Source organism: Oncorhynchus keta, chromosome 24, assembly GCF_023373465.1.
Source record: "Oncorhynchus keta strain PuntledgeMale-10-30-2019 chromosome 24, Oket_V2, whole genome shotgun sequence".
Classification (NCBI taxonomy): domain Eukaryota; kingdom Metazoa; phylum Chordata; class Actinopteri; order Salmoniformes; family Salmonidae; genus Oncorhynchus; species Oncorhynchus keta.
In genome coordinates, this window is record NC_068444.1 from 33,632,198 (window position 1) to 33,656,479 (window position 24,282).

The 24,282-nt window shown below is 45.9% G+C and overlaps 2 protein-coding genes and 1 long non-coding RNA gene across 3 annotated transcripts in view; all 3 read left to right on the forward strand.

Annotated features, from left to right (window-relative positions):
• The first annotated feature begins 4,920 nt into the window (after positions 1-4,920).
• Positions 4,921-24,282, forward strand: part of LOC118399218 (unconventional myosin-XVB-like) — a 31,212-nt gene continuing 11,850 nt past the window's right edge. The window contains exons 1-30 of the mRNA XM_052478434.1: positions 4,921-4,994; positions 5,495-5,558; positions 5,711-5,820; positions 6,003-6,077; positions 6,196-6,393; positions 6,509-6,572; positions 6,671-6,784; positions 6,942-7,121; positions 7,316-7,429; positions 8,794-8,852; positions 8,974-9,097; positions 9,300-9,395; positions 9,542-9,799; positions 9,903-9,980; positions 10,072-10,220; positions 10,320-10,365; positions 10,460-10,584; positions 10,799-10,913; positions 13,072-13,247; positions 13,377-13,467; positions 21,278-21,349; positions 21,487-21,544; positions 21,764-21,984; positions 22,121-22,356; positions 22,571-22,740; positions 22,912-23,158; positions 23,282-23,462; positions 23,680-23,743; positions 23,848-23,880; positions 24,038-24,219. Of these exons, the coding sequence (XP_052334394.1) occupies positions 4,936-4,994; positions 5,495-5,558; positions 5,711-5,820; positions 6,003-6,077; positions 6,196-6,393; positions 6,509-6,572; positions 6,671-6,784; positions 6,942-7,121; positions 7,316-7,429; positions 8,794-8,852; positions 8,974-9,097; positions 9,300-9,395; positions 9,542-9,799; positions 9,903-9,980; positions 10,072-10,220; positions 10,320-10,365; positions 10,460-10,584; positions 10,799-10,913; positions 13,072-13,247; positions 13,377-13,467; positions 21,278-21,349; positions 21,487-21,544; positions 21,764-21,984; positions 22,121-22,356; positions 22,571-22,740; positions 22,912-23,158; positions 23,282-23,462; positions 23,680-23,743; positions 23,848-23,880; positions 24,038-24,219 (3,759 nt within the window). The 5' untranslated portion in view covers positions 4,921-4,935. The remainder of the gene's footprint in view (positions 4,995-5,494; positions 5,559-5,710; positions 5,821-6,002; positions 6,078-6,195; positions 6,394-6,508; positions 6,573-6,670; positions 6,785-6,941; positions 7,122-7,315; positions 7,430-8,793; positions 8,853-8,973; positions 9,098-9,299; positions 9,396-9,541; positions 9,800-9,902; positions 9,981-10,071; positions 10,221-10,319; positions 10,366-10,459; positions 10,585-10,798; positions 10,914-13,071; positions 13,248-13,376; positions 13,468-21,277; positions 21,350-21,486; positions 21,545-21,763; positions 21,985-22,120; positions 22,357-22,570; positions 22,741-22,911; positions 23,159-23,281; positions 23,463-23,679; positions 23,744-23,847; positions 23,881-24,037; positions 24,220-24,282) is intronic.
• On the forward strand, positions 6,440-8,874 carry LOC118399221 (unconventional myosin-XV-like). The gene is made up of 5 exons (XM_052478181.1): positions 6,440-6,572; positions 6,671-6,784; positions 6,942-7,103; positions 7,316-7,429; positions 8,794-8,874. Exons 1-5 carry the CDS (start codon positions 6,498-6,500, stop codon positions 8,857-8,859), a joined length of 531 nt encoding a protein of 176 aa, XP_052334141.1. The 5' UTR covers positions 6,440-6,497; the 3' UTR covers positions 8,860-8,874.
• LOC127911448 (uncharacterized) lies at positions 9,890-10,365 on the forward strand. The gene is made up of 3 exons (XR_008078567.1): positions 9,890-9,980; positions 10,072-10,220; positions 10,320-10,365. It is a non-coding gene; the product is annotated as an uncharacterized LOC127911448 (long non-coding RNA).

Genomic DNA, 24,282 nt, shown 5'->3' on the forward strand with positions numbered 1-24,282 from the left:
CCAGAATGCTCTGTTCAGAGTTTTGTGTAATATTGTACACCTTCTTGTAGCCAATATAGAGCCTTCACATTGTTGATACATACCTTGTCCATAATTGTAATAAAAAAAAATAGCTTTCATAGGTTTTTATAGATAAGTTATGTAATGCTATTCATCTGGATAGATGATGAATTTAAGGTGAAATAGAGAAGAGGGGAAAAAATGGAAGGAGAGCATAGCCCTTTAATTCCAGAGCACTGATGGAATCTCCCTCTTCTGAGAAGCCACTGCTCTTTCTTTCTCTCCATCTCTCGCTCTCCCTTGTCTGTCACCACCTATTGTGAGCGTCCACACACCTGCTCTCACATTTCCTCTCCCTCATTCACCAGCTGCCCATATGAATAGCTGTATATCTGAACGGACTGCCAAAGACAGTTCAATTATTCAAATACTGTGTGTGTATGTTGTCTTTGTTTGGGGTTAAGTTATGTGTGTGTGTGCGTTTGTTGTCGTTATTGGTGGGTCAATGTGTGTGTAGGTGACACCAGTACTTGAGGACAAGCAGAAACACTTTCTGGACCCCCAGCCATGCCCGAGGATCACCCGAGAGGCCAGGTAAGCTATATCACCCTGATACATCCTCTCACTGCACTACCCCGGCAGGGTAGAACCATTTAGATTGACCTACAGATAAAACATGGTTTAGATCTCTGCAGTGTAACTTTATCCATCTGAGATCAAACATTTATAGCCACTTAGGATGTTTCATTTGTGTCTTGTTTTTCTATATGATAATGGTTAACAATAACCTTAAATTGTGTTGTGGTAGTTAGCCATAGCAAGTACTATGTTGCGTATTATAATATACTATCCACTATACTGCAAGTATGATACTACTGTTGTGATACTGTAGCTAATGGGGTTAGCAGCTAATCTGGCTCTCTAACCTAAGACTTGTGTGTCAAGTGGCCATCCAGGTGTAAAACGCCTGAAACCCTGTCCTAATGCTGACTGACTATGCTTGACAGACTCATTACTTGACCTGGTGCCCTTGCATTTATTTATTCATTGATCGATCTAAACCTTCATGTGTTAGCACCAGAGTAATTATGGTGCTAACAGGCAAGTTGAAGGTTTAACTGAAAGTAAGAGACATGATAAGAAATATTTAAATGTCATTGAAATCTAAACAGTCATTTCAGGCTATTTCTTATTAAAAGAAATGTATGTCTCATACGTTGTTATTCATTCCTGTACTGTGTAACTTGAACTTATCTACCATATTCTTAGTAGGTAAGTCCCTATTCTGCAGGTAACCATTTTATTCAAACCAAAGATGAATAAAAGCTGATAGAGGTCATCCTTCAGACATGTCACTTGTAAAAACCAAAGGTAGGACCAGTAGAGAAAATGAGAGAACCAACAGAGGAAAGAAACTGAAGGAAAAAGGAGAAAATAATTGTTCCAAACCACCACCTGCAGTGACAAATGGAAAAGAAACTGTAGACCAGAAAGAAGAGGTCAATGGCAAAGAGAAGACTAAAAAGGGAGAGAGTAAAATGAAAAAGCAAGAGGAGAATGGCAAGAGAGGTAAAGAGCAGACTAAACAACAGCCGAAAGAGGAGAAAGGTAAGAAAACAGTGAATGGGAAAAGTCCGAATGGTAGATCATCCCCTCGGAAGCAGAAAAGCATGACAGTTGATGGCGGTACGAATAAAGCTATCAAATCTAAACCTGGATCAAAAATACCCCCAACCAAAGGAGGGAGGGCAGACACACCTACACCTGTAACAAAGCCTGTAAAAAAAAGAGGTGTCATAGGGAGTGAAACAGAGGAGACTGAGGAATCTGAGAGCGAAGGAGAGAGTTCAGTGGAGGAGAGTGAAGAGGAGGAGCCTGTTTGTGTTGAGGAGACAACTGAGACAGAAGGGCTCGAGACAGAGGCGACACAGGATAGCAGCGAAGAGGAGGTTGAGGTGTCAGACACGGAGAGAAGCACAGAGGGGCAGGTAAAGGAAGAATCAGAAAAGGAACCTCTAGTAGAGGAGGAATCAGAAAAAGAACTTCCAGTGCAAATCTGGAAACGAGGGGAACTTGAAGAGGAGCCAGTCAGTACCAGTGAGGAAGAGGAGGAAGAGGAAGAATCAGTGGCAGTGACCAGCGATGGGGGTGAATCTGAGAAGGTAACTTCAAGGAAAAGACGGTCGCCCAAAAAAGCCACCGCTGTACCACCACTCAGTTTGACGCCCAACGTCACTGCACCAGCAGGGTGTCTGAAATCCAACATGTTCATGAAGAAAAAGGGCCAGGCTGAAGAGAAGGTTGACAAACCTAAGAAGGCCCAGAAACCCACGAAAGCAGAGAAGAAGAAAGCTGAGAAAGCAAAGAAAGCAGAGAAAAAGAAAGCAGAAAAGGCTGAGAAAAAGAAAGGGAAAGGGAAACAGAAAGCTACTCCAGCAGAGGAAGAAGCCCAGCCTCTGAAAGATGTCTCCCTCAGCAAGGCTGACACTGCAAAACACAAGGCCCAGATCCTGAAGCTAGCCAAACAAACAAAAACCTCCATCAAAGACAAGAATGCTTCGTCTTCCCCATTGGAGTTGCAGGAGGATGAGGCTGCCTCAACTTCATCCAAAGCCCCTAAAGGCCTATCACGGGTGATGCTATTGAAATCAAAAGGAAATGACCGCCAAGCCTGTCTGAGTGAAGGAGAACAGGAACAAGGGAAAGAGGAGCAACAAGATGGTGAAGGAGAAGCCAAACAGGGGAGCAGGAAAAACATTGGCCTGGTCCTGGGCAGAGTCAAGATGGCATCTGTTCGACAAAGGAGCAATAAAATGCTGGTCAGGCCTGGAGAGGAAGCAACTACAGCCGGGTCGACAGATCCAGTCTCAGCCAAACCCACGGACAGTCTCGTCACTCGTAGGAAAGGTGTGACGACTCTACGCCATGTCTCGGGTTGGATCAGGGGGAAGATGCCCAAAGGGTTCAACCTGAGGAATAAACTGAAAGTAGTGACCCAGGCCATTGGCTTCTCCCGTTGGCTCCCTCTCCAAGCCATCAAACAGAGGGAGGGAGCCACTAGCTCCAAACACAGCCTGCTTAAACATCGGATGGCCATGCGTGTGGCTAGTAAGACCAGCCTGGCCAGCAAGAAGAACCGAACCTCTGGAAACGGAGCCGAAGATAAGTCTGCTGTCACCCAGAAGAGGCAAGCTGGGGAGTCTGGTGACGACCCCCACTCCAGCTCCCCTCCAGCAGCCATCGTGCTTCCCAGGATGAACAAGCTGGGCATGGGAAAGGCCATAGGAATTCTACCAGCCCAGCCATCCCAGACTGCTCAGCCAGCCTCCTCCACCACCCCAGGCTCCAGCACTGCTGTGGGAGCCACCCTCGAAGCACCCAAGCCCCCCAAACCAGGAGCCAGACTGGTACTCCCAGTCAAACCGGACCTCACCCTCCTCAAGTCCATAAAGAAGCCTGTTCCTGGAGCAGCACCAGAGCCAAAGAGGACTGAAAGTATAAATGGGAGCACAGGAGCACAGAGACCCACACCGGACACCAGCAACGAGGACAGGAAAAGGGAGGCGGCACTTAAAGGCAATGAGGGTTTCAGCATCCTCCAGGCAGCCAGGGGCAAACTGGGCAACGATCAATTCAAATTGACCAAGCTATCCAAGCCTCTTACTACTGCTGCAATAGAAATAGGACCCAGCCGTGGAGCTATAGTCCCAGACAGGGAGACAGGGGCTGGGTTTGCCGGACCCCCCACTGATGGTCCTGAGTCTGGAGAACCTGTCAGACTGACTGGAGAACCATCCAGAGTTGGGTCTAGGGTGGGGTCGTACTATGAAGAAGAGGCTGATCGAGAGGTGGCCCAGCTAATGGGAGGGGGGGGGCTGTACCCTGTCGGCCCTCTGGAGGTGCACTGGGCTGGGACGGCTCGTATGAGCGGAGACCCCCAGGTATGTGGATGACCTTTTGGTAATGAATTGTTTTCTTTGTATTATAATAATATCTAACAAAAAAACATTTTAAATATGTGGATAGGAGGATAGCATTTCAGTTAACCAATTTACGTAAGCCTCTCGGGTATCACAATAGGACAGATAGCATCACAATTTCAATTGTTACACAAAACTCCACTATCATCCCCTCCCTCAACAGGACTGGCTGCGAGCGGATACCCTCCTGCCCCACCAGACAGTGGAGAAGCTGACCAAGTGGACGGTGTACGAGGATGGGAACCAGACCAGGACTGTACCGACCCACAACGGGAGAGGACCCTGGGAGTCTGAGGACCCTGCTCAGGACATGCTGGAGAGTCGTCTCAATAACACAACGGTACTGCGATTGTTCTGGCTTTATTTATTGAACTTACAGTATGTACCCGCGATGCGCTGGACCAACAACTTCACAGCATGGATAACGTCATTTGGACAATGCTGTAGCTTCAGGGTAAGCATCTATGAGAGCAAAACAGGCAATATAACATTTACATTTACATTTACGTCATTTAGCAGACGCTCTTATAACTACTTATCCTTGTTCACTAAGCATCACACTTCCTATTCACCACTGTCAGTCTGTGTGTGTATTGACTAAAGCCTGTAAAGCAGACCTCTACTAGTTTATTTATTTTCTAGTCAGTACCAATACAATAGAGCATGGCACAAGCATACAGTGTATCAACTATCACAGTGACTCAGCCTTTCCCATGAATACAGATGTATTGGTTACCTGTGGTAGAGGGGCTCTGGGCGGGGTTATGGCACTGAGGGATATGGTTAGAGTACAATGAAAAGTGAAGGAGAAAAAAAAACAGTTACTGCTCGACAAGAAATATAGCTACGGAAAGAAGGCACAGTAAGTGGGTCAGGAGAAGGATCCATTGTACATGGTTCTGGAGGGCGACGTGTGGCTGACACGTGCCTGCTCTGGGTTCACCTTCAGGTCGCGATGCCAGGGTCTGACCAGGCTGTGGAGGTGGACGAGGTGGAGGATCTATCCCAGCTTGAGTGAGTGCGAGAGAGAGAGGGCGTGCACACAGTCAGGGTGTGGCAGTAACTGATGACATGTAATCTGATTGCATTTTATTTTTTTAACTGTTGTAATCAGACAATAGATACTTTGAAAAACTAGGTGAGTACTCCTAGGATAACTTCTAATTCAGAGAGGATGTTTGCGGGACAAAAGAAAATATATTAGGGCACCTTTCTGTTTTCTTAGAGACATTCAATTCAGCATTGAAAGGTGCAAGTTTAAGTTTGTTCCACCTGAGCGAATCTGACCACCAGTCCGAGACACACCAAATGTGTTTGATGGATCCTTTGTCTTCTTCTAATGCTTCTTAAGGGAAAAGTAATCCCAAAAAAAGTAATCACGTTACCGATTTGGGGGTGATCAAAAAATGACGTTACTGATTACAGTTATGGACAGGCAACTTGTAACTGACGGATTACATTGAGAAGGTAACCAACACACACACCTCTCTCTGTTAACTGGTGTATGTCTCCAGGGAGGTGTGTGAGAGCTCTGTGCTGCTGAATCTGAAGAAGAGGTTTCACCGGGACTCCATCTACGTATGTAACCTTACAACTGAACATGAGGAAAAACTCAGACCGATCTCTCTCTCTCTCTCTCTCTCTCTCTCTCTCTCCATATCAACATGTGTATCTCAGCTCTACCTCTCAGCCATATCAGATAACCACCATCTTTCCCCTGTGTGTCCCAGACGTACATAGGTAACATGCTGCTGTCACTTAACCCCTTCAAGCCCCTTGACCTCTACACAGAGGACCTCCGACAGCAGTACCAGGGCAAGGAGCAGAAACGCAACCCTCCGTGAGTAACAGCAGAGTAACCCAGGAGTAAATCGAGAGTGAACCCTAGAATGAACCAAACCCACTGTAATGCCAGAATAACACAAGTATAACTAGGCTGCCAATCTGAGTGACAGCAGAGTAACATGCACAGAGTAACGCCAAGGGGAATCCGTCTGTGGGTCTGTGTCTCTACTTGTGCAGCCATGTATATGCTGTCGCCGATGCAGCCTTCAGCCAATCTCAGAGCTCACCACAAGAGCAGTGCATCGTCATAAGGTATGTCAGAGGCACCAGTCTCTCTCTTTCTTTCCTATTCTCCTTCTCTCTTTGGAGGCCTGTATTGACCTATCATCTTGTCTCCAGCTATTTTGAAGTGTATTCTCTCTTTCTACAGTGGTCAGAGTGGATCAGGTAAGACCGAGGCCACCAAGCTTATAGTCCACTACCTCAGCTCCATGTACCAAGGCATGAACAACAACCTCAGACAGCCCATGGAGGTGCTGCCGATTCTAGAGAGTTTTGGTAATGCCAAGACCATCCTCAACAACAACTCTAGTCGCTTTGGCAAATACCTTCACGTCCACGTTCTCCAGTATGTCCTCCTCTAGGAGCCTCATCTCTTTCACTCGGTACAGAAACAAAGTTGTGTTCAATTGGCACCCGGAGGGGGTGAAAAATGTATTTCAATCTTTTTAAATGGTCGACAGGGGTGTGGTGGTGGGGACTTCGCTGTCAAAGTACCTTCTTGAGAAGTCACGCGTTGTCTTCCAGGTGAGGTCTTCGTGTGAGACAACTGGGTGCATATTCCTCATAGCCTCAGTCTGACACGTTACTCATGGGTCACCAAACTTGTACTGTCTCTGCGTCAGGCCAATGAGGAGAGGAACTACCATGTGTTCTATGAGCTGCTGGCGGGGATGAACGACTGGGACAAACAGGAGCTCTATCTGCAGGGAGCAGAGACATACTACTACCTCAACCAAGTAAGCCCCAATTAGTAGGATCAGTAGGATCAAATGAATAGAATCCGTTAGTAGAATAAAAAAAAACCTGCACATCCCAGGTGTTCCCTGGACCAGGATTGAGGGAACAATCAGTCGAGCTCAATAGATGACTTCGGCCTCCCTCTCTCTGTGTCAGGGCGGGTTCTGTGAGCTGAAGGGGAAGCTGGACAAACAGGACTTCCTGTTGTTGGCCCAGTGCTTTGAGACGATTGGTCTACACGCCGACCAGATCTCCACAGTCTGGGCCATCCTCTCCTCCATACTACAGCTGGGGAATATCTGCTTCAGTTCCTACGAGGTGTGTGTGAGAGAGTGGGTAAGGGAGGGTGAGTGTATGGTGGGTGTATTCTTAGGTGAGGAGGTGTCAGTCTGTGCTCAAAGAGGATGTGAGTTGTTCAGAGTAGTATGCATGTTTGGATGTTTTTCATTCATTTGTACGTCTGATACACAGCGTATGTGAGAAACAGACAGTAGAGAAATATCTAATACTGTACGCTTGTGTGTATCTAGAGTGAGTCGTTTGAGGTGGCCCGTATCTTCAGTGAGGCAGAGGCCAGGAGAGTCGGTTCTCTCTTGCAGGTGTCTTCAGAGGCCCTACAGACTGTCATCACACACAAAGTCACGGTCAGAACAAACCCTTCGCCGTGCCTTCACCTTTCATTCTCTCTTGAACTATTCATACATTAGCTGATCTACAGTGCCTTCAGAAAGTATTCGTACCCTTTGACTCATTACACATTTAGTTAGTCTGAATTAAAAATGGATTTAATGAGTTTTCTTCTCACCTATCTACACACAATACCCCACAAGGACAAAGTGAAAACATTTCCATTTATTGTAAAAGGAAATATAGAAATACAGTATCTAATTTCCAGAAGTATTCACACCCCCGAGACAATCATTTGTAGAAGCACCTTTGGCAGTGATTACAGCCCTGAGTCTTTCTGGGTCAGTCTCTGCGCTTTCCACACCTGGATTGTGCAACATTTGCCCATTATGTTCTACATTTTTTTCAAGCTCTGTCAAATTGGTTGTTCATCATTGCTTGACAACAATTTTTAGGTCGTCCGGTAGATTTTCAACTAGATTCAAGTCAAAATTGTAACTTGGCCACTCGTAAGCAACTCCGGTGTAGATTTGGCCTTGTGTTTTAGGTTATTGTCCTGCTGAAAGGTGATTTAATCTCCCAGTGTCTGGTGAAAAGCAGACTCAACCAGGTTTTCCTCTAGGATTTTGTGCTTAGCTCCATTCAGTTAATTATTTTTATCCTTGAAAAACGCTCCAGTCCTTAACGATTACAAGCATAACCATAACATGATGCAGCCACCACTATGCTTGAAAATATGGAGAAACATAATTCCACTTTGACATTATGGGGTATTGTGTGTAGGTCAGTGGGAAAAACATAATTCCACTTTGACATTATGGGGTATTGTGTGTAGGTCAGTGGGAAAAACATAATTCCACTTTGACATTATGGGGTATTGTGTGTAGGCCAGTGGGGAAAAACATAATTCCACTTTGACATTATGGGGTATTGTGTGTAGGCCAGTGGGGAAAAACATAATTCCACTTTGACATTATGGGGTATTGTGTGTAGGCCAGTGGGAAAAACATAATTCCACTTTGACATTATGGGGTATTGTGTGTAGGTCAGTGGGAAAAACATAATTCCACTTTGACATTATGGGGTATTGTGTGTAGGCCAGTGGGGAAAAACATAATTCCACTTTGACATTATGGGGTATTGTGTGTAGGTCAGTGGGAAAAACATAATTCCACTTTGACATTATGGGGTATTGTGTGTAGGCCAGTGGGGAAAAACATAATTCCACTTTGACATTATGGGGTATTGTGTGTAGGCCAGTGGGAAAAAAAATCCATCTCAATTGAATCCAATTTAAATTCAGGCTGTAACACAACAAAATGTGGAAAAGGTCAAGGGCCGCACATTTTTTTCTGAAGGCACTGTTCCTGTCCCTCCTCAGGAGACAACCTATGACAGGATCTACTGCCCCCTGTCTGTGGAAAGTGCCATAGAATCCAGGTACTGACCGAGTCATGCACTGCCGTGTGAGTGAGCTCCTCCACCTTATATTTGGAGTTAATCAATACTATCTAGAGCAGCATAGAAAAATAATGATCTATTATCTATCCCTTTCTCCTAGAGATGCCATAGCCAAGGCCCTGTACTCTGTGTTGTTCGATTGGCTGTTGGAGCAGATCAATGATTGGCTGAGCCCTACAGAAATGGACAGCACCGTGGGGATAGTGGACATCTATGGCTTCGAGGTGAGGGGCAATGAGGATCACAGTAAATGTTTTAATGGAGAATGTGCGATTTAATCGAATGATAATATGCTAGATTGTGAGCTAGATTAGGGTTGTAGCGAAAACCTACAGGACTGCAGCTATCTAGAAACAGGGTTGGGCCGCCCTGTTCTATTGCATATTATATGCATTTATTAAACATATATTTACCTGTGTGTTGTAGGACCTGGGAGTGAACAGCTTTGAACAGCTGTGTATTAACTTTGCCAATGAGCAGCTGCAGCACTTTGTCAACAAGGCCGTGGTGACCCAGGAACAGGTCAGAGGGCTCGGGGTCAGAGTTCACAAGTCAAACAATCAGTAAAGTCATTGTGCTACTCTCTAATAGTTAATGGGGTTGACATTCATGAATACTGATTAAAAAACGGTGGCGCTTATGCGTACATTCGTGTGTGTGTTCTCCAGGAAGAGTACAGTACAGAGCAGATCCAGTGGTACCCCGTCCCACTGCAGGACTTCCACTCCTGTCTGGACCTCATCTCCTCCAGGCCACATGGTATCCTCCGTATACTGGATGACCAGACCTGCCTACCCCAGGCCACCGACCACACCTTTCTCCAAAAGTGCCACTATCACCATGGGAACAGCCCACACTACACTAAGCCCAAGATCCCTCTGCCTGTCTTCACTGTGTATCACTACGCCGGAGCTGTCACGTACCAGGTGGTTCTAGCTTCTTAAGTGTTTAGGAACCACTGAGTTAGGACATGTTGATATGGATGGACAGAGTGATTTTTTTTTTCTCTTTATGTTCCTCTCTCCGTAGGTCCATAACTTTCTGAATAAGAACCATGATCAGTTCCGTACAGAGGTGGTTGAGCTGTTTGCTAGGAGTAGACTGAAGGTGAACTTGTCATTCCTGTAGGCTTAAGGGGAATCAATCCATCACTCACTCAATTACCCATTCAATCAATCAATCGATCTCTGTATCTCAGATGGTGTCAGGGCTGTTCCGTAAGGTGCAGGATAATTACCTGCAGCAGAGAGAGTTGGGCTGGAGGGGTAAAGGTCACAGGCAACAGCCCTCCACGGTGGCAGCACACTTCCAACAGTCCCTGACTGAGCTCACCACACGACTGGAGAGGTCAGTTTTTTTTAACAAAAAGGCAAAATATATTTTCATTTTGTTTGCTGAGAGAAGCAAGGCAGTGGTGGATGATCTGTTTTCCCCCCTTCCATCCAGGTGTAAAACCACCTTTATTCGATGTTTCAAGCCAAATTATGTCAAGGTGGGTTTGCAACATTAAATGTAGCCAACTGCGCCCTTTCTAGGCCAAAAGTTACAAACCTATATGATCTCATATTCTGTCCGTCTGTCCTCAGCTTCCCGGTATCTTTGATGTGGACTATGTGTCAACCCAGCTGAGGCATGCTGGGATACTTGAGACCATCACCATCAGGAAGGAGGGATTCCCCATCCGCATCCCCTTCTCCTTCTTTATGGAGAGGTACTGGCCAAACCAACCAACGCAAACTAATATTCATTCACACGGTTTAACCACCGTGTACCAACACACATACAGTACCAACCGTACAGTATACCAGCATCTCACTGGGAGAAAGTCAAACTCTGAGCCAACCACCACTTGCTGCTTCATAGATCTCGGTGAGCTTCTCCTCAAATTATTATTATCCCTCCCGTCCCATCTCCCTCTTACCCAGGTATGGAATCCTCCTGGTGGAGCGACCAGCCACCATGTCTGATAAGGAGCAGACCGTGGCGTTGCTGAACTTTGTAGGGGCTGATGAGGGACAGTACCAGCTAGGACTCACTAAGGTACCTAAGAAGCCACTGTAACACTGTACAGTTGTTTCATAGAAGAAAAAGAAGCTCTATCCAAGCAAGCCAAGTCTAGTATCTTTGACCAGGGTCTAAAGAGTAAACTTGATCGTGTGTGTGTGTGTGTGTGTGTGTGTGTGTGTGTGTGTGTGTGTGTGTGTGTGTGTGTGTGTGTGTGTGTGTGTGTGTGTGTGTGTGTGTGTGTGTGTGTGTGTGTGTGTGTGTGTGTGTGTGTGTGTGTGGCCCTAGCAAAGATTCAACATCTGCTTGCAAATGTGCATATCTCACAGGTTCTGAAGGAAATTAATAACACAACTGTTCAAGTGGTGAGAAAGTTAATATGCTTAAACACACACGTGACGTTATGGGGCGGCAGGGTGGCCTAGTGGTTAGAGTGTTGGGCTAGTAACCGAAATGATGCAGGTTCGAATCCCCGAGCTGCCAAGGTGCAAATCTGTCGTTCTGCCCCCTGAACAAGGCAGTTAACCCACTGTTCCTAGGCCGTCATTGAAAATAAGAATTTGTTCTTAACTGACTTGCCTAGTTAAATAAAGGTAAAATAAAATATATAAAACCTTCCTGAGCTGGGGTTTGGGTGTCCCGGATTTTGAGTGGATCTACACTGCTACCAGACTGACTCGCCTGTTGAACATTGACGATTCCACAGCTGGAAAATTACTACACCTACGGAGGAGGCCACGGACACTGAGGACAACTTAATTTTCCATTGGAGGAAGGCCAATGGGCTTTGGAGTCAGGTCAGACTGGCCGGACCTCAACGACCTGTGTAACAAGACTGGAGTGGAGCTCAGATGGACACGGAGCCAGTGACTGTGTTGTTGTGTAGGACCCCTGTGTTGTTGTGTAGGACCCCTGTGTTGTTGTGTAGGACCCCTGTGTTGTTGTGTAGGACCCCTGTGTTGTTGCGGAAGCTTCTGTCCCCTGATGGAACATCTCATCCTACTCCTTGGTTTCAGATGGCTGCAGCTACGACAGCACTGGACCGGCCTGCGTCCCCAATCTGGACTGTGCTGACCACTCGGTCTCCCATTCCATGTAGCACAATACTTTTACTGTTAAAGCTGCACGTTCTACCAACAAAATATAATCTAGCGCTCTGGTACTCTATGGTACTCTATGGTATTCTACATACATAAAATTCACAAAAGCTCTGATGAAGACCATGAGACTGATACGTATGCTTATTAAAGATCAGTGATACTATCAAGAGCAGTGTGTGGTTTCCTCTTTCATTCATCTTGTTCAACTTTTGTCATGCAAAGTTTGCTCAGATGTGCGAGTGCCTTTTGAATCAAATGTAATGAAGTCTGTTGCCAATGTTGTGAATGGTTGCTGTTCGTTGATAGCCGTGACCGATTTCTCGACCTGATAGCCAGCGTGGTGTGACAGGTTGTCTCTCCAATAGCACATATCCATAAACATTGTTGACCCTGCTGGTCATCTATGAACGTTTGAACATCTTGTCCATGTTCTGTTATAATCTGGCCACCCCTCAGAGCCTGGTTCCTCTCTAGGTTTCTTCCTAGGTTCTGTCCTTTCTAGGGAGTTTTTCCTGGCCACCGTGCTTCTGCATTGCTTGCTGTTTGGGGTTTTAGGCTGGGTTTCTGTACAGCGCTTTGTGACATCATCTGATGTAAAAAATAAATAAAAGAAGGGCTTTATAAATACCTTTGATAGATTGATTGATTGTGTAAGAGGAACCTGGTTTAATGCTGATGTGTTCTCCTGAGTGCCAAATATGACAGATGTTGTTGTGAGGGGAGGTGCTCATTTTGGATGTTGGCTGCTCATTTGACGACTACAGGCCTTTGCTGACAAGCTTCTTAATTACCAGCCCCTCGTGGCAAAGCTCGGACAGCCTTGGGTGGAGGTGCAAGCTGCTGGCGCTGATATTTGGCAGTCTCGGCCACTTAAAGAGGCTTGCAGTGCGTGGCATCCAGATTGTGGGCCTGCCAAAAACTAGGGCAAAGCAATTGGCTAGATACTGCTCTGTTTAAGCTGTCGTGGCAGCCTAGTTGTTTGGAGAAGGAGGTGCTTTCTGTACACTTGAGTGCCGTTTAAAAAGTTTGTATCCTTTTTGAATGTAAATTGGATTGGATTCAAATAAAGTATTTAATGTGTGGCGTGCGTGCAGGTGTTTCTGAAGGAGGTGCTGTACCAGCGTGTGGAGGACAAGTGGAACAGCACTCAGACCTGGGCTGCGGTTACCATCCAGAGGAACATCAGAGGGTTCATCTGCAGGCGCAACTTTAGGTTCTTCAAACAGAAGGCCATTGTCATCCAGAGCCACATACGAGGACATCAGGCCAGGTATGGAGAGATGAGAGAGAGATGTGTAACAAGGGAGGAGACAGAAGAAAAACGAAAAGTCTTGAGATTGAGATTGCAGTTAGTGTGTCCACCTGAAAGTGACTGACTGGTTCCCCCGTCTGTGTACAGGCAGTATTACAAGCGTTTGAGACTGTCCTTCACTCAGTTCTGGGCTGCAATGATGATCACCAGGAACACAATCAAGAGACGACAGTGGAGGGTAAGATACTTGTACGCACGCACACACACACACACGCACGCACGCACGCACGCACACACACACAGAGAAAATAATCAGCCTATCTATAACTGAGTCAATTAACATGTTACTTGGCAACCATATTATGTTTACAGCCTTTATAGATAGTGCTATAAATTCCTGCCTCAGTCCATTCTGTTGCACAACACCAATGGTAAAAGAACCCTATCACAGGTATAAAGGAGGAATGTTTTTCCCCCTTCCCTCTCTCCCACCCTGAAGTCGTTTCCCCCTTCCCTCTCTCCAACCCTGAAGTCGTTTCTCCCTTCCCTCTCTCCAACCCTGAAGTCGTTTCCCCCTTCCCTCTCTCCCGTCCTGAAGTCGTTTCCCCCTTCCCTCTCTCCCGTCCTGAAGTCGTTTCCCCCTACCCTCTCTCCCGCCCTGAAGTCGTTTCCCCCTTCCCTCTCTCCCACCCTGAAGTCGTTTCCCCCTTCCCTCTCTCCCACCCTGAAGTCGTTTCCCCCTTCCCTCTCTCCAACCCTGAAGTCGTTTCCCCCTTCCCTCTCTCCCGCCCTGAAGTCGTTTCCCCCTTCCCTCTCTCCCGCCCTGAAGTCGTTTCCCCCTTCCCTCTCTCCCACCCTGAAGTCGTTCCCCCCTACCCTTTCTCCCACCCTGAAGTCATTTCCCTTCCCTCTCTCCCACCCTGAAGTCGTTTCCCCCTTCCCTCTCTCCCACCCTGAAGTCGTTTCCCCCTTCCCTCTCTCCCACCCTGAAGTCGTTTCCCCCTACCCTCTCTCCCACCCTGAAGTCGTTTCCCCCTACCCTCTCTCCCACCCTGAAGTCGTTTCACCCTACCCTCTCTCCCACCCTGAAGTCGTTTCCCCCTTCCCTCTCTCCCACCCTGAAGTCGTTTCCCCCTACCCTCTCTCCCACCCTGAAGTCGTTTCCCCCTTCCCTCTCTCCCGCCCTGAAGTCGTTTCCCCCTTCCCTCTCTCCCGCCCTGAAGTCGTTTCCCCCTTCCCTCTCTCCCGCCCTGAAGTCGTTTCCCCCTTCCCTCTCTCCCGCCCTGAAGTCGTTTCCCCCTTCCCTCTCTCCCGCCCTGAAGTCGTTTCCCCCTACCCTCTCTCCCGCCCTGAAGTCGTTTCCCCCTACCCTCTCTCCCGCCCTGAAGTCGTTTCCCCCTTCCCTCTCTCCCACCCTGAAGTTGTTTCATCCTACCCTCTCTCCCACCCTGAAGTCATTTCCCCCTACCCTCTCTCCCGCCCTGAAGTCGTTTCCCCCTTCCCTCTCTCCCACCCTGAAGTCGTTTCCCCCTTTCTCCCGCCCTGAAGTCGTTTCCCCCTTCCCTCTCTCCCGCCCTGAAGTCGTTTCCCCCTTCCCTCTCTCCCGCCCTGAAGTCGTTTCCCCCTTCCCTCTCTCCCACCCTGAAGTCGTTTCCCCCTTCCCTCTCTCCCGCCCTGAAGTCGTTTCCCCTTCCCTCTCTCCCACCCTGAAGTCGTTTCCCCCTTCCCTCTCTCCCACCCTGAAGTCGTTTCCCCCTTCCCTCTCTCCCGCCCTGAAGTCGTTTCCCCCTTCCCTCTCTCCCACCCTGAAGTCATTACCTTCCATGTTTTGCCTGAATCCTCATTGAATGCATCTTGATACTGTTGTTGTACCATAATATAAAACCTCACGTAGTCTACTGTAGTTTAATCCTATGGCATTGGACCCGCGTGGGAGCCTGGCTGTTTTTACGTTTAACTGTGCTATATTGTTGCCTTGGTAAAGTTTTGCAAACAGTATGACTGTTGCTTTGGTACTATATTTTGGTGTTTGTTACTCATGTTTATATTCCATGGTTAAATAAATAGCCCTGGTTCCTTTTCAGATTCAGTAGACTTTGGACTCTGAGGAGTTGACTGTGTGAGAACTTTAGTTTTGGAATAAGTTCAATTATTTCTCATTGTGTTGACATAGTAACTGTTTGGAAATCCATATCTTTGTGTTTGGGGAGGGCCGAGGCGTGCATAGTTCCGATCCGTAGGTTACGATACAGTCACTTCCTGTGAGGAGAGACCCTTATAAATTCTACAAGGAGTGTTCTAGTTTCCATCCTAAACTAGGATGTTAAGAAGTTGGGACTGATTTTATATCTACTTGTTAATAAATATATGGGTGTGGATCCCTTCTGTTTTAAAAGAATATTACTTGACTAAGTTGTCCACTCAGTAACTTACCTGGCAAAAACGGGTGACTTTGCCCATGTAGTTACAGGAATTGTGTACTTTTGATCCTAGAACTGATCTTTGGGATGAAAGGCGTAAGTGAATTGAAGTGAATGTGTCACCAGGTAGCCTGCTGTGCCCTCAATGCGTCACTGCCAGGTAATGGGATGGAAGTAGGGTGTGGTCACCCATGTAAATATTTCAGCCCTCTCCTCCTCCTCCAATTGACCTACACTTACCACGCCCATTCTCTCTCTGTTTCCTGTTACACACAGACACACACACACCTCTAGCCACATACTCCTATTGTTTTCGGACTTCAACCCCTATTACTGCAATAACAGGCTGTAGCATCTCTCCTTCTGCCTGTCGGTCTGTCTCACTCTGGAGTAACTCTTACACCTCAGGATTGTTGACAGGTAGGCTCTACTATTTATAATTCATTATCATGTCGTTTTTTAAATACTTTGATATTAGTTTTCTTCAGCTCAAGGCTTTATTTATTATTTTGTCGAATGAAGACTGAATGAGAAGGGGGGATTTGTTAGGGAAAAGGAGAGAGAGAGAGAGGGTGAAGGCGAGATGGAAGGGTATACTGTTGATAATAGGTTTATAGGTTTTGCTATGTTACCATGGATGCTTTATTGGGAATTTCTATTCTTCCTCTCTTTATACACTACATATACAAAAGTATGTGGACACCCCTTCAAATGAGTGAATTTAGCTATTTCAGCCACACCCGTTGCTGACAGTTGTAAAAAAAAAAAAATTGAGCACACCGACATGCAGTCTCCATAGACAAACATTGACAGTAGAAAGGCCTTTTTTTTATTTTGAAGAGCTCAGTGACTTTCAATGTGGCACTGTCGTAGAATGCCACCTTTCCAACAAGTCAGTCACATTTCTGCCCTGCTAGAGCTGCCCCGGTCAACTATAAGTGCTGTTATTGTGCAGTGGAAACATCCAGGAGCAACAACAGCACAGCCGCGAAGTAGCAGCACGCCGAGTGCTGAAGCGTGTAGCGCGTAAAAATCATCTGTCCTCGGTTGCAACACTCTCTACTGGTTTGGCGGATGCCAGGAGAACACTACCTGCCCGAATGTATAGTGCCAACTGTGAAGTTTGGTGGAGGAGGAATAATGGTCTGGGGCTGTTTTTCATGGTTTGGGCTATGCCTTGTAGTTCCAGTGAAGGGAAATCTTAACTCTACAGCATGCAATGACATAGTAGACAATTCTGTGCTTCCAACTTGTGGCAACAGTTTGGGGAAGGCCCTTTCCTGTTTGAGCATGATAATGCCCCCGTGCACAAAGCGAGGTCCATACAGAAATGGTTTGTCGAGATCGGTGTTGAAGAACTTGGCTGGCCTGCACAGAGCCCTGACCTCAACCCCATCAAACATCTTTGGGGAGAATTGGAATGCAGACTGTGAGCCAGGCCTAATCACCCAACATCAGTGCCCAACCTCCCTAATGCTCTTGTGGCTGAATGGAAGAAAGTCCCCACAGTAACATCTAGCTGAAAGCCTTCCCAGAAGAGTGGAAGCTGTTATAGCAGCGAAGAGGGGACCAACTCCTCTGGGGCGGCAGCGTAGCCTAGTGGCTGAAGCGTTGGACTAGTAACCGAAAGGTTGCAAGTTCAAATCCCCGAGCTGACCAGGTACAAATCTGTCGTTCTGCCCCTGAAAAAGGCAGTTAACCCACTGTTCCTAGGCCGTCATTGAAAATAAGAATTTGTTCTTAACTGACTTGCCTCGTTAAATAAAGGTAAAAAAAAACTTTTGGAATGAGATGTTCAACGAGCAGGTGTCAGAAACATACTTACTGCCTTGGTTTAAATTATTAATCCAAATTCTTATTTTAGTATCCTTTAGTTTCCTTATTATGTGCTGTTCATTGAATTTCTTTCATTTGGTGTTATTGTTTTATGGAAATTGGACTACGGACACTCTTGCCCGGTGAGAGATAGAGGGGCTATTTGTCTGCACTTATCACCCGTTACTTAATACCTATATTGTTTAATAAGTCATGTTTAGCTTCATCAATGTAATTGTCTGCATAATTTCCAATCCCCATATATGCTCTTTGTAAATATATACAGAACCAGTCAAAAGTTTGGACACAACTACTCCAGGGTTCTTATTTATTTTTACTATTTTCTCCGTTGTAGAATAATAGTAAAGATATCAAAACTATGAAATAACATATGGAATCATGTAGTAACTAAGAAAGGGTTCAACAAATCAAAATATATGATATATTTGAGATTCTTCAAAGTAGCCACCCTTTGACTTGATGACAGCTTTGCACACTCTTGGCATTCTCTCAACCTGCTTCATGAGGTAGTCACCTGGAAATCATTTCATTTAAAAGGTGTGCCTTGTTGAATTGTGGAATTCCTTTCCTTAATGTTTTTGAGCCAATCAGTTCTGTTATGACAAGGTAGGGTTGGTATACAGAAGATAGCCCTATTTGGTAAAAGACCAAGTCCATATTATGGCAAGAAGAGCTCAAATAAGCAAAGAGAAACAACAGTCCATTACTTTAAGACATGAAGGTCAGTTAATGCTCAGCATATGTGGGAACTCCTTCAAAACAGTTGGGAAAGCATTCCAGGTGAAGCTGGATGAGAGAATGCCAAGAGTGTGCAAAGCTGTCATCAAGGCTTTTTCTCCTGTTTAACACTTTTTTGGTTACCTCATGATTCCATATGTGTTATTTCATAGTTTTGATGTCTTCACTATTATTCTACAATGTAGAAATGAGTGAAGATAAAGAAATACCCTTGAATGAGTAGGTGTGTCCAAACTTGACTGGTACTGTACATTTATTTTACAATAGTTATCTATTTTCGTTTTTTTAATTTCATCTTTCAGCTACCCTCATCCCCTCCCATCTATCTCTGAAGACCATAAGTTTTTATTTCCATTTACCATATATTCTTAACTGTGCTGTTTCAGAGAAGTTCAGAATCTATAGTATATACATTTTACGGACCCAGTATATTTTACACGAGTTATCTTGTTGTTTTGAGTCCCTTCCTTCAGCTTTAACACCATCTGGTTTTGGATTTCTATTTGCCATATATTTTTCAACTGTGCTGTGATGCTTCACCAAAAGTTCTGAACCTTTCTATTCTCATAGTTTCTCCAGATTGTAAATTAAAGATAAATATTTCTGCTAAAAGTATTATTATATTATTGATTGATGATGACTTTTGAAATCACCCAGCAGTATTTGCAGAGTTGGCTCCAGGTAAATGTTGCAATTCTTCAGCCATTTCTGAAAACTTTAAAGTTTTGAATCCGATGTTGTTTTGTGTATCAGCTCATAAACTATGTGCCATTTGAACTTTGTCGAGTGGATGAATAGACATTACCCCCCCGTATTACCAAAAATGGTGGATTGCAGCAAAGTAATCAAGGATTAAGATACAGCTATTGTAGTACACTATCGCTTTAAATCAGTCATCAACACAGACATAGCTGACATGTTTCGTAATCTACCACCCAGCAAACACATTAGCGAATCTCTTAACCAGGCAATTACATTCTGTGTGGGTGTGTGTTGTCTAACCCAGCCACACCCATCAATACACTTCAGATAATCTTCAATTCAAGTCGGAAGTTTACATACACTTAGGTTGGAGTCATTAAAACTCATTTTTCAACCACTCCACAAATTTCTTGTTAACAAACTATAGTTTTGGCAAGTCGTTTAGTCGGTCATCTACTTTGTGCATGACACAAGTCATTTTTCCAACAATTGTTTACAGACAGATTATTTCACTCATAATTCAGTGTACCACAATTCCAGTGGGTCAGAAGTTTACATACTGGGCCTTTAAACAGCTTGGAAAATTCCAGGAAAGGTCATGGCTTTAGAAGCTTCTGATAGGCTAATTGACAGCATTTGAATCAATTGGAGGTGTACCTGTGGATGTATTTCAAGGCCAACCTTCAAACTCAGTGCCTCTTTGCTTGACATCATGGGGAAATCAGCCAAGACATCAGAAAACAATTGTAGACCTCCACAAGTCTGGTTCATCCTTGGGAGCAATTTCCAAACTCCTGAAGTTACCATGTTCATCTGTACAAACAATATTACGCAAGTATAAACACCATGGGACCACGCAGCCGTCATACAGCTCAGGAAGGAGAAGCATTGTCTCCTAGAGATGAACATACTTTGGTGTGAATCAATCCCAGAACAACAGCAAAGGACAACAGCAAAGGACCTTGTGAAGATGCTGGAGGAAACCGGTACAAAAGTATCTTTATCCACAGTAAAACGAGTCCTATATCAACATAACCTGAAAGGCCGCTCAGCAAGGAAGAAGCCACTGCTCCAAAACTGCCATAAAAAGGCCAGACTACGGTTTGCAACTGCACATGGGGACAAAGATTGTACTTTTTGGAGAAATATCCTCTGGTCTGATAAAACAAAAATAGAACCGTTTGGCCATAATGACCATCGTTATGTTTGGAGGAAAAAGGGGGAGGCTTACAAGCTGAAGAACACCATCCCAACCGTGAAGCATGGGGGTGGCAGCATCATGCTGTGGGGGTGCTTTGCTGCAGGAGAGACTGGTGCACTTCACAAAATAGATGGCACAATGAGGAGGTAAATTATGTGGATATATTGAAGCAACATCTGAAGACATCAGTCAGGAAGTTAAAGCTTGGTTGTAAATGGGTCTTCCAAATGGACAATGACCTCAAGCATACTTCCAAAGTAGGACATACAAGTCAAGGTTTTGGAGTGGCCATCACTAAGCCCTGAACTCAATACTATAGAAATTTTAAGGCAATGCTACCAAATACTAATTAAGTGTCTGTAAACTTCTGACCCACTGGGAATGTGATGAAAGAAATAAAAGCTGAAATAAATCAGTCTCTGCTATTATTCTGACATTTCACATTCTTAAAATAAAGTGGTGATCCTAACTGGCCTAAGACTGAGATTTTTTTTTTCTAGGATTTAATGTCAGGAATTGTGAAAAACTGAGTTTAAATGTATTTGGCTACGGTGTATGTAAACTTCTGACTTCAACTGTACATACATACATTCATATTGCAAGAATACACTATGATACACTTACAGTGCAGTGACATGAGGAAGCACCTTTATCTGTATGAAGCTCAGGCTGTAAACCATTAGATTACGGTGTGCATTCTGGACTCTGGTATCCGTGTGGCCTGTGTTATGGGCGGAGCGCAGGCAGCTGGGATATATATCAGGCTGTGTTTCTAAGAATAGGACTGGACTTTCTCTCTCTCGGTCTGTTAACCTGACAGACCTCGACATACCTGGCCTGAGCAGGTAGGACAACAACACCTGAGCACAGGTACATGAGAAACACTTTTAGAGAAACAGTGGAAGGTTTATTCAATACTTGAGAAAGGCTGGATTTAATTGAATGGGATTAAATTAACTTCAGATTCCTGTTTGTGTAAAGGTTTAACAGGTCTGTGATCATGTGTAGTCTGTTTGTTTCTTGTGTTATTGAAAGGAGGGGTCCTCACTCCACGTCAGTGCTCTGCATGTCCTGATTGTATGAAAACGAGTTCAGATGAGATGCAGATAGCTCAGGGCTGAACTCAGTCGAACCTGTGTGTTTGCTCTCAGGAACAAGAGAGGAACGAAAGGAGCACGGTGAAACCCACCACTGAGACTGAAGAGCACACCTCAACAGGAATGGTAAGAGGTCACTACACCTGTACGAAATCTATTCCAATTAAAAGGTATTAGTAGATATAGAAATCAAAGCCATATGTTTAAAAGGAGCCTCTGGTCCAATAACGTATTCCTTCCTGATAATTCCCTGCCTTTTCCAGGATGTGGGAATGTTGGAGATCCCAGCTGAGCTGTCGGCCAGACTACGCAGCGCAGCAGGTGAGTGTGAGCAGCGCTGGGATTGGTGGAGATGGGTTGAGGGCATCTGATATTGGCAACAACAACAAAAATGATGTCGATAATAATGCTCATATTTTGATGTGTAAACACAGCAGTGGCAGGTAAAGGGTGGGCTGTTGCTGGATTGGACCCAGGACTGCCATTGTTCTCTGGGGTCTTTTCTCTGTGTGTGACTGTAGTTATGTGTCCTTGCACCAGGGCGGCAGCATGGCTCTGGGGTAACAGAGGTGGCGCCTCCACAGGTGAAAGCAGGACACGCCCTCACCCTGCCCCTCGATATAGACAGCTACCCCTTCTCACGATACGCCAACACTACGCTGAAGGATGGCTGGTGTCAGCCGCAGGGCTACTCCCTCCAGCGACCTCTGACCTATCTGGAGCCTGAAGACGCTTGCATCGCTCTGGAGATCTACAAACTGGTCAGTTACACACACACACACACACACACACACACACACACACACACACACACACACACACACACAAACACAAACACAAACACAAACAAACAAACAAACAATATCTCATCTCTTTAACCCTTGTGTCTCTCTCCAGATCCTGCGCTTTGCAGGGGACAGTGATTTGAGTGGCTGGCAGGAGCAGCTGTTGGGAAACTACATCGTGGAGCAGGGCCTTACCAGACCCCCCCTGAGGGATGAGATCCTAGCCCAGATAGCTTACACCACCTGGGGCAGGGAGTCAGAGGAGGGGTCCCTACGGGGCTGGTTGTTACTAGCCTGCTGCCTCAGTGCCTTCACCCCTTCCCCAGCCCTTGACAAATCCTTGCTCAAGTACGTAGCTTAGTGGGCATAATCCGTTTTGTGTACCACCCAGCAATCACATTAGCAAATTGTGTAGGAATTGAGATTATTATATTTTAAAAACTTTTTAGTTTTAGCTGCCATAAAAATATGTCCTCTCTTTGTCGACCATATGTGGTTAGTTGGTTTTGTCTGACATGTGCAGGTATGTAAGTCTGTGTTTCTCTGTCTCACTTGTGGACAGGTATGTGTCTGACAAGGGTCCAGGTGAATATCGTTCTCTGTGCCAGCACAAACTCCTCACCTCCCACCACCTACCCTCCCCCACCTCCCGCCTCCACCCCCCCTCCCAGCTTGAGTGGACAGCCAATCAGAGGAGAGGAAAGATGGTTCTGGACGTACACACCTTCAACGGTGAGAGAAAGGGGTGTATAAGTCATCTCCGTGTCATGCTTGTCACGTTGCCTTTCTGATGTTGTGGTTCCATTTGCTCGGTGTTATCATGATATTTCACCTGGCCGGAGTGGTTGCTGTTTGCAGCACCAGGGATGTCCGTTTTATTCCCTCGCTTTCTCTCTCTTCCAGAGGAGAAGATTACAGCTGAGGTAGAGTCCTGGACCACAGGAGAGCAGCTGGCCTCGTGGCTGCTCCACTTCAGAGGGTTAGGTGAGGCTCCTCGGGGCTGGTCTGTGTCTCTGCTGGCTGATGAGGGCTGGTCTGACCTGCCTGGATGTGACTTTGTCATGGACCTGTTGGCTGGAGGAGAGACTGATACTACACTGGGGACCGCACACACACCCACTGACTACCTGTTCAACAACGAGGGAAACCGGTGAGGCCGGCGGGCACACACACACACACACACACACACACACACACACACACACACACACACACACACACACACACACACACACAGGACCCCAACTTCACCCTCCCTCTCTCTCGCCATTAGGATGATAACAGATCTAGATGGGTTCATCCCCCCGGCCCCCTCCATGCAGGCCCCTGGTCTCCCCCAGCAGGAGGCCCACTGGGACGGCAGAGACTACCAGCCGTCAGAGGGTTCTCGTGGTCGTCAGATGGATGCTTATCTGGATGACCTCTTTGACCCAGTGCTGGACCAGGGACCAGGGGTCAGCACCATTCAATGTTATATCTAATAGGATGTGCTCTGTAACTGTGTATTTACCTGTGATTATCTGTTACTGGTTGGATTGTGTCTTCTCTTCCTTTGTCTTGGTTACAAGGCAAGGCTGGGGATTAGGTAACTACAGTTTTGTGGATCGTATGTGACGTGTAGATTGCGTAACAAAACGTTCTGCTGTTGTGTGTGTATGTGTGTGTGTTTAGGACAGGGAGCGTATGGCCATTTTGAACAGGAGGATGAGAGGAGGAGGAGGGATGTATGGAGCAGGTACTGTATCTCTCGCTTGCTCTGTCTCCCTCATCTCTCCGTTTCTCTCGTTATTGGGGCAATGGGTTTTCATTTTAATGTTAAATACAATACCTGTGTTGCAGGTGTCCCAATGACAATGCCAGGTTATTCTATGGGTGAGTGAGGGGAACAATGTAATAACACAAACATTCTAATGCTTTTAAATGTTTTTCCTCAACTATGATCAAGCCATTTATTTTTCTCTAGCGTGCACTATTTTCCCACTTTTCTTCCTACAATTCCAAAATGTCCCATATTTATTTGGTTTCCCAGGAATGCCGATGAACCCTGCCATGCAAGGCTACGGGGCTCAGATGATGCCAAGTATGATGCCATCTGCCCCCATGCCTATGATGCCAACCATGATGATGCCCCAGCCAGCTGCACCAGCCGTGGACTCCCAGCAGATGGCAGCACAGCAGCAGGCTTTCATCAACCAACAGGCCCTGCTCATGGTAAGGACTGGGAGACACTGGGGGAAAACTGGGAACCCACATGCCAGGGAAAACAAACCCACC